This window comes from Siphateles boraxobius, unplaced genomic scaffold, assembly GCF_051911475.1.
Source record: "Siphateles boraxobius isolate OS27281-9 unplaced genomic scaffold, OSU_SipBor_1 130, whole genome shotgun sequence".
NCBI classification, from domain to species: Eukaryota; Metazoa; Chordata; class Actinopteri; order Cypriniformes; family Leuciscidae; genus Siphateles; species Siphateles boraxobius.
This window is the reverse complement of record NW_027508734.1, coordinates 28,011,071-28,027,593: the sequence shown is the minus strand read 5'-3', so window position 1 is coordinate 28,027,593 and position 16,523 is coordinate 28,011,071. Positions and strand designations below refer to the sequence as shown.

Sequence of the window (16,523 nt, the reverse complement as noted above, 5' to 3'; positions counted from 1 at the left end):
AAGTGTATAATGGTTAGAACAAACAGAACTGGGAAAAAATTATTACAAAACTCAATAAAAACAATCTAGAATTATCGGAACGCTTTGAATTATGTAATAGCAAAGACTTTGTAATAACCTATTCCATGCGTGATGTTTGGAAGACGTGATGATCACCAAAATCCGTGAAATAATTCCCTCAGATTTCGAACCACTAAGCATGCTTTGTCAACTCACAGGCGCCTTGGTTTTCGTGTTAACTAGTTCTGTTTCAATGACATTAATAATAACAAATAGCAAAAAAAAACTCTGTATAACAAACAACTTTTATTATTGCAAACACATATTCTTGTAGATTTGAACTCTGGAGTGAAAGTAAATAAAATCTCAGCCAACCATGACACATTAGCCTGTGACCCTTTTATGTTAAACTAGTGCAGCCTTTAGTCGCATAAAAGAACTTTTAAAAACAACAAAGCAGTGCATCATGTCATAGGCATAAACATTTCATAAATGTTTCCTATTATATATGTAAAAGTCAGCTTAAGGTGAACAAATATCAACACTTTAATATTCATTATGTGTTAAGCAATTTACTTAAAAATACATACACCGTATGCATCTAAAATAAGATCACGGCATTACAAATGAGGATATCAAAATCCACAATCAAATAAAACTCAAATTTTCCAACAGAAAATTAAGGGTTATTTAAAAATAGCAGAAACAATGCTTTTCTTCAAAATGGCCATTTCCTTTTGAGCTCACATTGCTTCTTCATAAATTGCAGAGAGAAGTTAGAGTCCTATTTGGCAGGTTGACCCCCACACACTTTGGATTATCTCCTGGCACTGAGGCCTATGTGCAATCTTGATGATTAATGTTGATGATTTATGTTGATATGAAATGCTCTCCACTCCTATCTCTTCAAGGTGCTATTGGATATGAGGCCGCGGTTTCAGGATAAGTTTCCCCGTCTAGCAAACAAGGGGGGAAAAATACAAATAAATGCACAAGAAAAGTTGCTTTGGATTTTTAAATCAGTGAAATTGATAGATCACAAAGGACACAAGTACTCACATCATCACAGGACATGTTATATTCTGCTAGTACTGTCCGGCAGCGTGCTGCAATACTGCAAGAAGTGGTTAAGGAGAGATCTGGTAGTCACTGACAATCTGCAGTTTTGGGATTGTTAATACTCAATAGAATGGCTGAGCACACCGAACACCACTGCAAATTTCCAGCACTGAGAAGGATACATAGATGGCGCCACAACCCGTTTATGTATTCCAGCAAAGAAAAGGCCAATGAGAGTCACACAGCTGATAGTAAAAAACGGATGATTCCATAAAGATGAGAAGAAAGAAACCTGTGGAAAGAGATGACATAAGAAAGGGGAATGTGACTTCAGATGCTAATATGACCTCATTTGTAACATCTCTTAATTTCACATACTTTCTGAGTGTCTGGATCTATAAGCCAGTTCCACGCTCCTGTGGCTGTGCACACAGACACCACGATCAAAATCACTGCAAAAAGACAGAAGACAGGAATTAAAATGAGACAGTGTACTGCACAATAAGCTCAATTTTATATCCTTGTGGATATATAAGAGTTATGAACACCCAGTAAGTGTGTACACTTCGTGGCTCAGAGCACAGTCCAGGTTTTAAAATGCTTGAGACCGATTCAGTAAAGATTACACCAGACAAGCTGGACTGACTTACTGCGCCAACGACCTGTAGCCGGCTGCAAACAAGACACATACTCTGTCAGTCTCCTCTCAAATGCCTTCAGGTCTACGGATAAGGAAAACAATTGTATCAGCACAGTGCCGACAGTGAGGTAATCTATTTTACATCTATTTTCCAATCTCTCTCTTTTTAAAATACTGAGGCAGAAACCCAAACAGTAAAAGTTTACAGTTTTTTATTTCCAAAGTATTCAACCGCCATTTACAGGACAAGTTCGCTTGCTTTCAACCAGCTTTGTGTTGTTACAATGTCGGTAGTGTGTATACAATTAGTCAGATATAAAGGGCTTTTATTTTGACAGCGCCAGTGTTTATTAAAACTACATATCTTACTTTCGCATTTTTGCATTCTCACCCGCAGACAGTGGATCGAGCCCTGAGCATTATGGGTGTTGGAGTTTCCATTCCTTTCTGGCAAAACTCAACAACACAGATCTTTATAGTCATATAACACCACTTTCAAAAACATTTTACCTTTCTACTGCATAGACAGTATTTTTTTATTTATTTTAAAGCGCATATTGCCAGATGCGAATTACTCCTTTAAGTCACTATACTGCAGTTTCACACATCACTCTGAAAAATGCATTATAAACAAGAAATAAACATAAAGATAGGCAAATACAGTGGTATGAATGGACTAAATTACATTGTTTATAGGTAGAGAAATATCAGCTGTACCAAGTATATCAAGGCATTGACAGCTTTAAAGGGTTTCAAAATTTACTGAAATTTAGTGGAAAATGTTAATTGGCATGTATTATACGTCAGTGTCTGGTATAGTGGAGTTATGACAGGCCAACACAATGTTTAAAGCCAAGACCCAGAAGAGCTGTTGAGGCATCAGTTTTTCCGAGATCTCGGTGGTAACTGCTGGAAGGTCTTAAGAGTCTTAGCTTAGATGCTAGCAGCCCAGTGTTAACATAATACATCTAACATGCCATAACAAACACGTGGACACTTTGCTAATATATGAATATGACACTCAGAGATGAGTGCACTAAACTGATATTCTACTGAAAAGTACCTTCGGCTTGTTCTAATGAATTCATTGCTTTTCCCCCCAGTGCTGTGGACGCTCAGTTCAGGCCTGCAGACACACGCAACTACCGTCAGCGGGCAGCAGCCAATGGCGGAAGCTCTCTTCTCATTGGCTAGAAGAAAAGAGTGCGTCATCTTAAAGAAATATGTTAGATTTAAATGCTTAGATGTTATTACTTTAATTTTCCCCGAAATAAATGTATACAAAAAGCCTCAAGCCCTTTTTTGAAAACAAAAACAAACATCAAATTCCAAATCCGTCAAGACTTTTAAAGCTTACATTTATAATTTTAGCTCATCAAAAATGTCAATGAGTTGAAATGACAGCCATTTTAATTACACATAAAATGTAAGGGCAGCAACTGAAATTATGTTTAAGAAACAATTTTTTTACAGTGTTTATTTATTTAATCATCCATTATTTTTTTATATAATTGTTTCTTCTTTTCTTTTCTCATTTAATTATTTTGATGTCCCTGAATACAGAATACAAATTATATTGTCCTCAAACAACAAAATTGATGGCTATCTTTGCTCACGATACTTCACATATACTGTTATCCAGTCTTTTTACTAGACCTCTCTCCATCATTAACCAGATGTGGTCTGAGATGTGGTCATCTTTGTGGTCAAAGATGGCGGTTGTATGCACGTCCCGTCCCTCCCGCTGGAAAGCCAATGGTCTGCTTTTAACAGTCAAGCCGGGAAACATTTAAGCCTATCGTCTGGTTCCACTGACGCATGCGCACAGTTGAGGTTTGCGACAGCGGAAAATACTTTACTGTTTGAAAAGCCGGCATATTTGATATGAAGTGTATGTGTGCTTTGTGTAAAGATCAGACATCCCAAGTCTCCCGGAAGTTCCAGGAGTCTCCCGCATATTGACATTTGAGTCTCCCGCATCTACACATTGTCAAATAACCTGAAAATATAGTAGATTATGGCTAAATCTTGGTAACCACTCTAGCTAAATGGGGTTCTTTCAAACTTTCGTTCTCATTTCAGAGGTGTTCTGAGGAAATAATTTTTTGGTAACACTTTACTGTACAATAAGGTTTGATTTGTTAATATTAGTTAATGTATTAGGCTAACTAACACGAACTAACCATTAGCAATACATTTGTTACTGTATTTATTAATCTTTGTTAATGTTAGCTAATAAAAAAACAGCTGTTCATTGTTTATTTCTGTAACTTCATAGTGCATTTACGAACAAATACAACTTTTGATTTTAATAATGTATTAGTAAATGGTGAAATTAACAGTAACAAAGATTAATGCTGTAGAAGTCGAGTTCATTATTAGTTCATAACTGATGTTAATTAATGGAACCTTATTTTAAAGTGTTTTAAAGCTCAATCGGACTAAAAAACCTTCATGTAAACACCTTAATCGATCTGATTAAACTAGATCGGATTGGAATTTCGATCGGATTGAAAGGGGTGACTTATTGCTTTTGTAATCCGATCGAGAGAACATGTAAAAACTTGTTTGGATTGAAAACCAAAACTGAAAGGATTGTGCATGTGCAAAGACGTTGAAATAGCGTAATGACGTATGATGTATGGAACGAGCTGTTCTGCCTGTTGAATTAAGTGTCATCTAAATGAGTGTCCCGTTATTCTAAAATGAAATTCTAAAATTCGTTATTCATCTGTGAAGTGGAGCAGGACAACGTCCCACCAGTCCTTGTTTCAGACACTCATCCACAGACGACTGGTTTAGGGCGCGGGGTTTTACTCCGTGATAAATAAGCAGCACGGCAAAACGATTCATATGCTTATTGTCTCCAAATCATGGCCAGGTACAGATAAATATTAAGTCTGCCGTTTAAAACAAATAAAGAACCAATAGAGGAGAATAGTTATGCGCAAAAAGCGGCAGTATTCGAGCAGTGTGCGCATGTCAAAAAATCAATTCCGATTTGAAACTTGTGACAAATAGGAGGGAACGGAGACCTAGTCGAAGTGTCAACTGATTGGGATCACGCTTAGGGAGCCTGTCATCTTCGAGTACTGTTAAAATGAGCCAATGCACATTGGCGTGCGAGATCTCACACTCCGCCCCACAGTGAGGGTATAAATACGTAAGTGGATGCACGCACCAGTTGTTTTTTGCTGAGGAGTCGAGTGGAGCCCGGAGTCAGCGGTTGTCCAGTTATAGTGACAACGGGACTACATCTCCGTTCCCTCCTTCAGGGAACGAGGGTTACATACGTAACCGAGACGTTCCCTTTCAGTCCCTCACGTTCGACGTAGTCGACGTGTCAACTGATTGGGAACCCAATTAAAACGCCACTAGTGCTGCCACCTTCCAGTGCCTAGACAAAATCCCTCTGATCCCCCCGCATTATTTGAGGTGGAGAAGGGACAGGGCTTAGGCCAGGGAAGTCAATGCTGTTCCACAAGACCACTGTGAAAGCGTTCTCTTTCGTTGGAAAGGAATACGCTGTGGAAGCCACATCGTGCCCCGAAGGGAGGTAACATGTGGAGAATACACATATGGACTGGGCAGATGACCGGGCAGTGCAACATATGGAATGTCACTGGGGTGGCTCCATCCTATGACGGGGGAGACTCAACCGGACAGTGACAGCGGCAGGCTCTGCCGAGGGAAGACACGGGCTCGTCGCAGGGAGCAGTACCATGGAAGAATACACATAGGGGATCACCATAGGGATCACAACATATGGACCCAGCCTAACACAGGTTTCACCAGTGCATACGAGTGATAGGCCTGGCTTCTGACGTCCCACCATGTCCGTTGCCGAAGGGTATGGAGGAACTCGACAGGGTTCGGCTAATAAGGGGAACTCACTGGAGCAAGAATTGCGCACGCATCCAGTCCATAGGAGGGGAATGGCGCAGCAAGCCGACACTTCAAACCGGGCTTATAGTGAAACTAGCTTCAGGTGAAGGGAGCCCACAGGAAGCAGTGGTTCTACACATGATGGGTGTCGCCCAGCCCCCAACTCAATTAACATCTGTTCAGCGAAGCACTCTGTGTCAACGACTAAGAGGGAGCAATACTCTCAATTGGGAGGAGCTCACCACCCAGGTGAGCACGTGGATCTTGGGAAATCACCAAGATGAAGGCAACCACATGTAGTGGGCCAACCTCTGCTTGGAAACAGCCTCCCCTTCTGCTAGTCTCCGTAACAGACAAGAGCTGGTCTGAGGTCCAGGCTTTGCATTCGGAGCACGTATAGCCGTAATGGAGCGGATGGACAGAGAAAAGCCAGGGCTGGGTCTGCCTCCTCCAGGGCAGCGCTTGCAGTCTCACCACCTGGTCCCGTAGGAGAGGTAGGAACCTTGGGCACATATCATGGCTGCGATCTCAGATATCTTGAAAGTTAGCCGGCCCGAATTCCAGGCACGATTCGTTGACCGAAAATGCGTGCAAGTCTCTACCCTCTAGATAGAGACCAAGCAAGCAGGAGAACTGTTTCTCTAAAAACAGGATTTTAACTCAAGGGAGGTCTCTGCAGTGCAGTAGCACCAGAGATAAGTCCCAAGAGGGTAAAGAGGGGGCACAAGGAAGATTCAGACTACTTGCTCCCCTCAGGAACCTGACGATCAAGTCGTGCTTCCCACGGATTTGTATCCACTGCATCCTGATGTGCGTCAAAACAGAGGCGACAACATTTTGAGGTGGATGAGACAGGCCTCACTCCAACCCATTAGCAGAAAAGCAAGCACAGAAGTGATAGAACACCTTTGGGATCTCCTCACAGAGAGAAGACTCAATTTAATGAATAGGTTCCACTTCTAAGGGGGAGCAAGCCTCATTTTTTGAGAGGGTGCTCTCACAGAATTGATGGTATCTACGGCAAAAAAATTCTTGCGGTAGTAAGCAGAACCTCCGCGTCCTGTTCTTTTTAGAACCAGACCTGGAACTCTCCAAGGTCTAAATGCGGGTGCAATGATGCCCTATCCCTGAGAATGTACTCAGAGGAAGGAATCAGGAAGGTTGTTCAGAGGAGAGGTCTGGTTGGGCCAATAAGGGGCAACTAGTAACTCTTCGCTGACTTGAGCACAGTTGTGTGCAAGAAGGCTTACCGGGTGACGCATTTCTGCAGGGGCCCTTGGGCCAGCTGTGGCCAGAGTCTTTCTGTGTCGAGAGTCTCCACTCTCTCTGGACCACAGGCTGTCGTGAGGATTGTCAAAGGCACGATTGAGCATTCCAGAAGTAATAAGTGGAATGAAGCGACCTCAGAAGCTTCTGACTCCAAGGAGGAGGTGGTGGGCGAGTTGCAAGAGGAGCGTAGCTCAACGGTCGCCATGTTGTCTTTTCAGACCAGTACATGCTCGCTGAGCAGCGGTGTCTCAAAGCAAGGTGATCTGCAAGAAACTCGAGGCAATGGATGCCAATGCAGTCGGAGGGCTGCCCATACCTCCGTTACTGCATGCCCTTTGTACGTGGCCCCTCAGCCAGTATTGATAGACACACGTTCTAGGGACCGTTGGCTCGGAGAAACAAAAGGTCTGTTACGGACTGAGGGTTTGGCGTTAGACCACGATGCTTTCTCACGGAGTGTGCCGCTCTGCCATGGCCACCTCGGGATTCGTCCGTAAAGTCAGTGCTGAAGCAGTCTTCATATGGAGGAAGCCAAGCGGCTGCATCTACCATATGCTCCAGGAGCCTCTGAAGAGTTTCAGTGGGACCCTTTCTCACTTCTACACTGCACTAACTACCCACACACTCTTTTTCAGAGATGCGGTGGACAGAATCCATGGACTTTGTACTGATATTTCACACCTTTCGAACGCACGTACACAGGATGGTCTGTGGTGCGGAAGGATAGAGATCTGAAGTACATGTCTCTCAGGTCGAACGCTGCAGACCAATCTTGGGGACGGAGCATTTGGAAATGCATCTCTGTGTAACAAATTGAACAGAGGCATTCGAAAAAGGGCCCGTCTCAATAAACAAAGGACCAAGATGGTCGTGACCCACCTCTCTAGGGTACAATGAAGTACGGGCTTATAGAAGCCGTCCTTTAAATCGGCTGGAGGGAGCGGCTGCATCGTGTCGTTCGCCAGTAGACTGAAAAGTGCGTGCACGAGAATACTGCTCAACACTTAGGTGTGACTTTAGTCAATAATTTTAGGAGCATATTTGCTCAACACCTAGGTGTGATGAATATCACTGAGCTTGGGCGGAAGCCGAGCAAAAAGGAATCAGGGAATCAGCGAAAAGGGGTCTGGGCTATCCTCATGCATGTTTATGAGTACCCTGACCTGATAGACCCACAGTCTTTGTAAGCTCTGCCCGTTGGAACGGAAGAGAACTCACAAGCCTTAGGGAGGATCCTCCGTCCAAAAGGCAGCAGATGCCGGACACAGGTGCACCTGTCCAAGTTTTAAAATCTCGCAAAAGTGTTGTGAGATGACCAGCCTGCCGCGAGGCAAATGTCCTGAATAGACATACCTTTAGCCCAAGCCCATGACGATGCCAAACTCCTAGTAGAGTGGACACACACTCCTATTGGGCAGTCGTGTCATCGGAAAGTGTAAGGTTCGGAGCACTAAAGATAGGTCCCATACTGGCATCTGACGAAGGCGGGGAGGATTCAGCCTCCTCGTCCCCCGAAGAAAGCTTGTTATTATATAGCATGTCACGAGAGGCGGCGATTGCGGCCACGTAGACTTTCAATGTAGAGGGGGAGCTGCCAGCTTCTAGACGTTCCTGCAGGAAGGTCAAAATAGTGGGGATATCACAACCCCTCGGGTCTTCATGTCTGCTAGCACACCAGTTTGCAAACACTCTCCATTTCAATGTGTATAAGCACCCCGTCAAAGGGGCTCTGGCCACCGCTATCATTTGTAATACTCTCTGCGACACGATCCGCTGGTTCACTCCATATTGACCTGCCACACATGCAGGTCCCACAATTCCGGACTGGGGTGCCATATGGTGCCCCTCGCCTGGGACAAAAGGTCCCTTCTCAGCGGGATCCGCCACGGGGGGAATGACGACAGGTTCACCAATTCCGGAAACCACGGCTGGTTGGGCCATTTCGGCGCTACTAGAAGCAGAGCATTCCTCTCTTCCCTTATCTTTTGCAGCACTAGTGCCATTATTTTGACCGGGGAAATGCATACTTCCGACCTCTGGGCCAGTGGCTCAACAGCATGTCCCCTTTCTGAGGAGCCGGTGTCAGTGAGAAGTACAGCAGGCAGTGGGCGTTCTCTTCTGATGTAAAGAGGTTGATTCAATTCGCCATAAAGATTCCAGATCATCTTTATTGTCTGAGGGTGTAATCTCCACTCTCTGTGCACAAAGCCCTTATTGGACAGCATGTCCGCGCCACAATTCAAACTGCCCGGTACATGTACTGCCCGGATCGAAAAGAGTACCCGATCCGCCCACAAGAGCAGGTGCCTCGCTAAGCTTGCAGAGAGCACGAGCGCATTCCTCCCTGGCGATTGATGTACACTACCACCGCCCTGTTGTCCGACCGGATAAGAACATGGTCTTTCATGAACGGAAGAAAACTCTGTAGCGCCAGATGAAAAGCTTCCATTCACCGGAATGCAAGAGGGGATCGCAATCCACATTGTCCACTCTATTCGCGTAGATCAACAGCAAAACCAGGCTTCAGGTGAAGAAGAAAGATTCTGGTGTATTTGGCACCCAACGTCACCTATATAGTGTGGCTGTTTTCTAGGAAAATGGTTTTCCTCATACGTAATGTCGACGAACCGACTCGAGAAGGGAATCATGGTTAATTTTCTTAAGCGAAATAAACCTGACTCATGATAATGCCAAGAACATGTTAAAATATTAGGATTTTTCTATAAAGATATTTTCATGATGTAGATATTATTGTACTAATTTGGACATTTAGGCAATTTAGAAAACACAGCGTTGGTAAATCTTCTTGAGTATTTAAGTAATTTTAAGACAAAACAATAACACATGGTCGTAATGTAGGCCTATCTATCTATAAATTACAGGAACGTCTGTCTGTCTGTCTGTAATTGTTGGTTTGGTGTGTTTGAGTTTCTGAATAGGCTACTATTACACAGGAGCCTAAACTCTGAGAAAAGATAACTTTAAGCACACCAGAATAAAATATAATATTCAGAATTAAACAGTGTAGCTGTCTTACAGATTTAGTTAAAGGGATAGTTCACCCCAAAATGAAAATTCTGTCAGTATTTACTCACCCTCATGTTGTTCCAACCCCGTAAGACCTTTGTTCATCTTCGGAACATGAATTAAGATATTTTTGATGAAATCTGAGAGCTGGATCACTCCTCCATAGGCTTCAAAAGGATTGAAACCTGCCGGCCTCGAAAAGTAATTTTAGACAACGTTAAAATAGTCCAAGTGACTACAGTGGCTCAATCTTAAGTTTATCAAGCGACGAGAATACTTTTTGTGCGCAAAAACAAACTAAAATAACGACTTTATTTCAACTATATATTTCCTTCTCTGTTGGCCTCTAGTCAGTTAACTTAGTGTAATAGCGTAGGGCTACGTCACACGTAGGCTCACTATTGGCCGACGCTGGTCATGTGGGTGATGCGTGTGACGTACAACAACAGAAGCTCTACGCTTTTACACTAGTGAACTGACTCGAGGCCCACAGAGAAGGACATGAATAGTTTAAATAAAGTCGTTATTTTTGTTTTTTTGCGCACAAAAAGTATTCTCGTCGTTTGATAAACTTAAGATTGAGCCACTGTAGTCACTTGGACTATTTTAACGATGTCTGTAATAACTTTTCGGGGCCTGCAAGTTCAATCCCTCAAGAAGCCTATGGAGGAGTATGGAGGAGTGATCCAGGTCTCAGATTTCATCAAAAATATCTTAATTCGTGTTCCGAAGATGAACGAAGGTCTTACGGGGTTGAAACAACATGAGGGTGAGTAAATACTGACATACTTTTCATTTTTGGGTGAACTAACCCTTTAACATCCACAAATGAATAAACGCTACGATTCAGGTGAGGTTCAGACCTTGGCTGGAGCAGCTACACAGTGAACTCCGAGAAAACGCTACGCTTGAGCAAACAGTTTGTGAATAGGCTACTACAAATGATGGCCGTGAAAAAAATATAATATTCAGATATTTTTAAACCACAACCCTCTAATGTCAGAATGTTTATTTTGGGGAGTGGCCACTCAGTGTGCAGTGTGAGAGGGGGAGTGGCCAGCGGCTAGAGCGGCAAAAGCCAATGTGTGCTTCTTTTACCGATATATTTACCGATATCTTTTGCATTTCTAATCCAAACAACGTCAATCTTGGCACCGCACTTACTTGTGCCCATAGCAAGACATGTGTCAAGTTTGAAATCCATCGGACTAACGGTTCGGGATATGCGAATTACAGATATGCCCGTTCAAAATCAGTTTTTGTGCGTGTTTTTAGTTGTTGGTTTGGTGTGTTTGAGTGCTCATTGTTACAATTACAAAGCAAAAGTTCAGAGACATTTTTATTTGTGCATGGTTGAAAGCAAATACTGATACTGTCATAATGACATACAATATGGATAATTTAATGACATATCTATCTATCTATCTATCTATCTATCTATCTATCTATCTATCTATCTATCTATCTATCTATAAATTACAGGAACATCTGTCTGTATGTTTGTCTGTCTGTATGTCTGTCTGTTAATCACATATCTCTCCGATGGATTTTAAACTTGACAGGTGTCTTGCTACGGGCACGTAAGTAAGTGCAGTGCCAAGTTTGACGTTGTTTGGATTAGAAATGCAAAATATATCGGTAAATATATCGGTAAAAGAAGCACACATTGAAGTTGTGGTTTAAAAATAAACATTCTGACATTAGAGAGGGTTGTGGTTTAAAAATAAACATTCTGTCAGCTAAACATTAAGTCAACTACAATGATAAACAAAAAAATAATATTAAAAAAATATACAGTACACATACACGCATAATATTGAGTATAAATATAATATAGCCTATACACAGACACATACATCTATCTATAAATTACAGAAATGTCTGTCTGTGTGTCTGTTATTCGCATATCTCGGTAAAAGAAGCACACATTGAAGATGTTTAGATGATGTTTAGAAGGTTGTGGTTTAAAAATAAACATTCTGACATTAGAGGGTTGTGGTTTAAAAATGTCTGAATATTATATTTTTTTTAACGGCCATCATTGTAGTAGCCTATTCATAAAACTGTTTGCTGAAGCATAACTTTTTCTCGGAGTTCACAGTGTAGCTGCTCCAGCCAAGGTCTGAACCTCCCTGAATCGTCGCGCTTATTCATTTGTGGATGTTAACTGAATCTGTAAGTCAGCTACACTGCTTAATTTTGAATATTATATTTTATTCTGATGCGCTTAACGTTATAGTTTTCTCAGAGTTTAGGCTCCTGTGTAATAGTAGCCTAGGCTATTTAGCAACTCAAACATACCAAACCAACAATTACTAAAAACATACAAAAACAGATTTTGCAAGGGCTTTGCACTAGTACTTTAAATCTAACTAAATGTAGGCCTATATTATGTGCAAACACACACACACACACACACACACACACACACACACACACACACACACACACACACACACACACACACACACACACACACACACACACACACACACACACACAAGTGAGTGACAGAGAGATATCAGGGAAAATAAAGAGAATGAAAAGGAAAATGAAAATGAAGGTCAAAAACCTTTAATTATTTTGTACGCCCCAGCCTAAGGATTTAAACCTTTTTTATGTGATGGTGATTGCCATACAAACAATTGGGTTTTCCGTGGTTTCAAAATTTGTTGTGGGTGTATGGGATTGCCTGGATGAGTATGAGATTTTCCGGCCTGAAATTTTGTCCCAGTCCGCCCCGTGACAGTTAACATTTTGTCAAGTATTAAAACTCTTTTACCAGCCCAATAGAAAGGCAGATGAAAACAGGGGGAAAAGAGCAGAAAGCAGGAGACAAAGTAATGGTAAAAAATTTGCAGAGTTTATTGAATAATCATGTCCTTCTCAAAGCTAAGTCTGACTTCATCTGACCAGTAAAAATCCATTAACTATTATTATGCCAAGAAAATACAATGGAAAATGATTGCTTCAAATCGTCTTGTGACAAAGTAATGGAAGAGAGAAAAAGATTACAAGGTACAATTTTCATCTTAATATTGAAATAAAACACACTGGGTACTTAAGTATTAGAGGAGTAGTTGCTGAGTACTAGATGCAATAATCAGCTTTGTTGTTTTTAGGTTTGAATTTATTAACTAACACCAGGTTAAACTTTTCCTTTAGTAAAGCCACTATCTCACTATCTGGGATTTCTTTCATGTCCACAGAGTCTGCGTCCTCTTTGAATGTGACTTCACTGTACGTCCAACCAATCAGAGCTCTGAAGCCTGTTGGCGTCTGAAGGGAGCAAATGGATTTGAGCATGAACAGAGATTCTGGATTAGTCTGCAGGAACTCTGATGTCTCCAGGAAATGATCTGCATCACGGGGTGTTAATGTAAAGGAGTACATTGTTTTGGTGAGCCTTTTGTCAATGAGGTTAGAATTAGCAAAAGCCTTATCTTGGACCACTTGCTTCCTTCCGGTCTTCTCGAGAACCCACTTCACCCCGTCATTTATGAGGCGGAACACACCTGGAGGCTGTGGCTGGTCTTTAAGTGAGATCAACTCTAAGGGATGCCACATTTGGTACGACACTCCAAAGCTCACATCAGCAATGTATGGCTTCCCATCAATCTCTACCAGATTGATGAGATGACAGTCCTTGGGGAAGAACTCCTTATCGAGCGAGTTAAAAACTTTGGCACCCAGTATGGTGAATTTGTATCCCATCTCCCTCAGAACCCACGAGAACAAGAGGTTGTTTTCACAACACCAGCCTCCCCGATTGCTCTTCACTATTTTATCATAGATGATGTGCAGATCCATAGTGTTCTTCTCCCCACTGTGGACGCTGAGATTCTCAAATGGAATATTCATGACATGCAGCTTGTGGATGGCGAACAAACTCTCCAGGCTGGCTTTGTCATATTGGCCAGTAAATCCAATCCTGTTTAAATACTCTCTCAGATCCATTATATCACTACGAGAAACAATGCACAAACAATTTTAACAGAATTTGTGTAGCCAGTTTACATTGTTATAATGCATAAGAATAAATAATTTCAGGACTTCAAATTTCATGTGATAAAGCATATTAACCATTTTATCATTATATGGAACTCAAAAATGATTTAGAATCACTAAAGTATATATCAAAATTGCAGCAATGGAGAACAAAAAAGAAAGATTTAGGAAAATCAGAATGTGGGAGAAGATGAAACGCACAGAGGAAGATACCCAAATGGCAAAAAAAGTAGGACATTATTTGTGTGCATATCTTTCAAGTGCCTACTTCAAGGAGCAATAGAATATATTTATAAATACATGAATGAAAACTGCATAATTGCCAATGTATTGAAAATATATTTTAAAAAATTATAAGATCAGTTTTGACATTTTTGCATATTTTTAAATACATTAAAAAATAAATATGAAAATATTTGTTTTTGCCACATGGGTAAAGGGAGATTTTGTTTCAGGTTCTCTGTTAAGACATAACATACATAATAGAACATGATTACAATTTCCTCTAATTTACAACAATCAGGAAAGAACTGTAAAAGTTATTATTTTCATATTATAAATAAATCCTACCATTAAGATGAATCCAGTGAGAGTAGACAGATAAGTAGGCTCAGAGAATGTGTGCAAAATGCAGGATTGGTGATTGAATAACACAAGAACCCTTGAACCACAGAGTTGTGTCAGTAATAAATTAACTATGAATGATAAACACAGGTCAAAATCCACAAAGCTAACGTTTCTGAAAGACTCAACACAGCATTACTACTGCATTTCAAACTATCATGTGTGACAGATCACAAAACTAGTGTTTCACAGAATAACACTACTGATGATGGAAATCGAAACAAATGCTTGTTTGTTTCAGTTGCTGACCATACAACATGCTACTTGTCTTATGACTGTTGCTAAAATTAGTAGACAGATACAGTTTGACCCCTACTGTGTAATGTCTCTGCTAGAACTGACTGAATACATCGTAAACGTGTTTCTACTGCTCTCTTTACAGGCTTATATGCCATAATGTTCCACACAACAATCTGTGAGGTTATGGTTTTTCAAATTTTGTCGTAGGCTATTATTGTGAAACAACATGCAAACTCATGATACCTAAATTATAAACTTATTTAAGGCACTTACGGCAGAAGCTTTTCCTTTGAGTTTTCCGCATACAGACATTGTCCAAAACGATACCCATTTACCCAATATTTTTACACAGATCCTTGTAAACGACTAAAAACGCTGTTCTCCTGCAAAGCCGTTAGATGGCGATGAAACCCTATGGACTGAACACGTAATAGGCATGTGTATGACGTCATCGTCTTCAGAGATTTGCGTTTTTGTTTACACGGAGACCGTTTTTTAAAAACTTGCATTTTGAAACGCGTTTATGTTTTTAGTTGAAAATGGTGTCGTGTAAACAGGACAATTATTACAAGACTCAAATCAGGAGCCTTTTTTAAATGGTTTAACAGCGTCATCAAGTGGTCAAGTCAAGCTAATGTTTTAGATTCAGAATCAGTTTTATTTGCTAAATTTTATTTTGCTTTTATTTATCTAAATGTCTCTGTTTCCAACAGAGAGATACTCCTGCATGTGGGACATTGCAATTTAATCACATGCAGACTACTGATTGTGCAACATAATGTGTTTATTTCAGATTGTCTGGGTGCACACAGAGAAAAAAATGTGAAAAAGTTGTACCTTTAGGGGTCCAACAGCTTGTGAGTGGGGCAGCACCATTTTGACATCTTTGCACCTTTATTTTTTTTCCATAAAAAGGTTCATACATATGCACCCCTAAATGGTGCCACAATCTTTATTGGTCGATTTATAACATTTTATGATCTTTCTAATCATAAATTAATTTCACTGTTAAGGCTAGCCTACATAAGTCTGAATCCATTTGTTAATACAGTATTATATTGAAGAGTAGGCTATATTCTATTCTATTTCTAGATCGCTTTGTCTGCCTTTCATATATGCCCGGCCCATCTGTACCTTATTGTTGTCTGTCTGTCTGTATGTTGTCCTGCACTATTTTTGCATTCTGTGACCTGCAGCCTTGTCATAAGAATTTCAATGCCCAGCGTACCCTGCACAAATGACAAATAAACTACTTGAACTTAAATATATTTATATGATGTAGGCTACAAAAATATTTACACACCATGTACAGCAGTTTTAATTATTTTGGCTTCTTCTTTGGATTGATAATGGCTGTCTGAAACATGCTAATCAAGCACTAATCAAAGTATGGAAGGGAAAGGAGGTGCGGGACAGTTCTTGACACTAGAACTCATAGGGCAGTTTTTATTTTGGGACTGATTTATCATGTTCTGTCATATGACTCCTGGCTGAACAAAAACTGAAAGAGCGAGTGAGAGTTTCACATGGTTTGGTCAATAGACACAGAGCTGTTGTTGTGGAAAAGTATGCATCACTGAGCAAACTCTAAAGCTTGTGTATCTGAAACACTTGCTTCAAGAATCAGGAGACAAACATACTGTATCAAGAGTTAGCCACAAAAGAAGGAAATTCCTTTTTCCTGTGTTCTTCGCACAGCAAAATGAGAAGTTTTAAGTCAAGCAAGGTATTTTCTGTTTACATTTTTCTCTTTGAAATATGGTCTGTTCTT

General features: G+C 40.9%; 3 protein-coding genes across 4 annotated transcripts in view; 1 reads left to right on the top strand and 2 right to left on the bottom strand.

Moving 5' to 3' along the window:
- Positions 1 to 287: 287 nt before the first annotated feature.
- cnep1r1 (CTD nuclear envelope phosphatase 1 regulatory subunit 1) lies at positions 288 to 15,139 on the bottom strand. 2 transcript variants are annotated; one of them, XM_077228951.1, is made up of 7 exons: positions 15,026 to 15,139; positions 2,763 to 2,889; positions 1,710 to 1,781; positions 1,438 to 1,511; positions 1,242 to 1,351; positions 1,060 to 1,114; positions 288 to 956 (listed from the first exon to the last, which is right to left on the bottom strand). In XM_077228951.1, the coding sequence occupies exons 2-7, from the start codon at positions 2,785 to 2,787 to the stop codon at positions 915 to 917; spliced, it is 378 nt and encodes a 125-aa protein (XP_077085066.1). In that variant the 5' UTR covers positions 2,788 to 2,889; positions 15,026 to 15,139; the 3' UTR covers positions 288 to 914. The 2 variants fall into 2 exon arrangements, with proteins under 2 accessions (XP_077085066.1, XP_077085067.1); XM_077228952.1 differs by lacking the exon at positions 15,026 to 15,139 and adding an exon at positions 14,459 to 14,574.
- LOC143737457 (arylamine N-acetyltransferase, pineal gland isozyme NAT-10-like) lies at positions 12,722 to 14,574 on the bottom strand. The gene is made up of 2 exons (XM_077228950.1): positions 14,459 to 14,574; positions 12,722 to 13,844 (listed from the first exon to the last, which is right to left on the bottom strand). Exon 2 carries the CDS (start codon positions 13,835 to 13,837, stop codon positions 12,971 to 12,973), a length of 867 nt encoding a protein of 288 aa, XP_077085065.1. The 5' UTR covers positions 13,838 to 13,844; positions 14,459 to 14,574; the 3' UTR covers positions 12,722 to 12,970.
- Positions 15,140 to 16,276: 1,137 nt separating the features above from the next.
- Positions 16,277 to 16,523, top strand: part of abcc12 (ATP-binding cassette, sub-family C (CFTR/MRP), member 12) — a 40,337-nt gene continuing 40,090 nt past the window's right edge. Inside the window, exon 1 of the mRNA XM_077228946.1 lies at positions 16,277 to 16,478. The gene's annotated coding sequence lies outside the window, so the exon portion shown is untranslated. The remainder of the gene's footprint in view (positions 16,479 to 16,523) is intronic.

Bases quoted from the DNA above. Each gene is read 5' to 3' on its own strand.
- cnep1r1 (XM_077228951.1), bottom strand. From the start codon at position 2,787: ATGAATTCATTAGAACAAGCCGAAG. The intron at 1,512-1,709 runs GTAAGTCAGTCC...GTCTTTTTGCAG, and splicing joins GGCTACAGGTCGTTGGCGCA to TGATTTTGATCGTGGTGTCT. The intron at 1,115-1,241 runs GTATCCTTCTCA...CACTTCTTGCAG, and splicing joins CGGGTTGTGGCGCCATCTAT to TATTGCAGCACGCTGCCGGA.
- LOC143737457 (XM_077228950.1), bottom strand. From the start codon at position 13,837: ATGGATCTGAGAGAGTATTTAAACAGGATTGGATTTACTGGCCAATAT.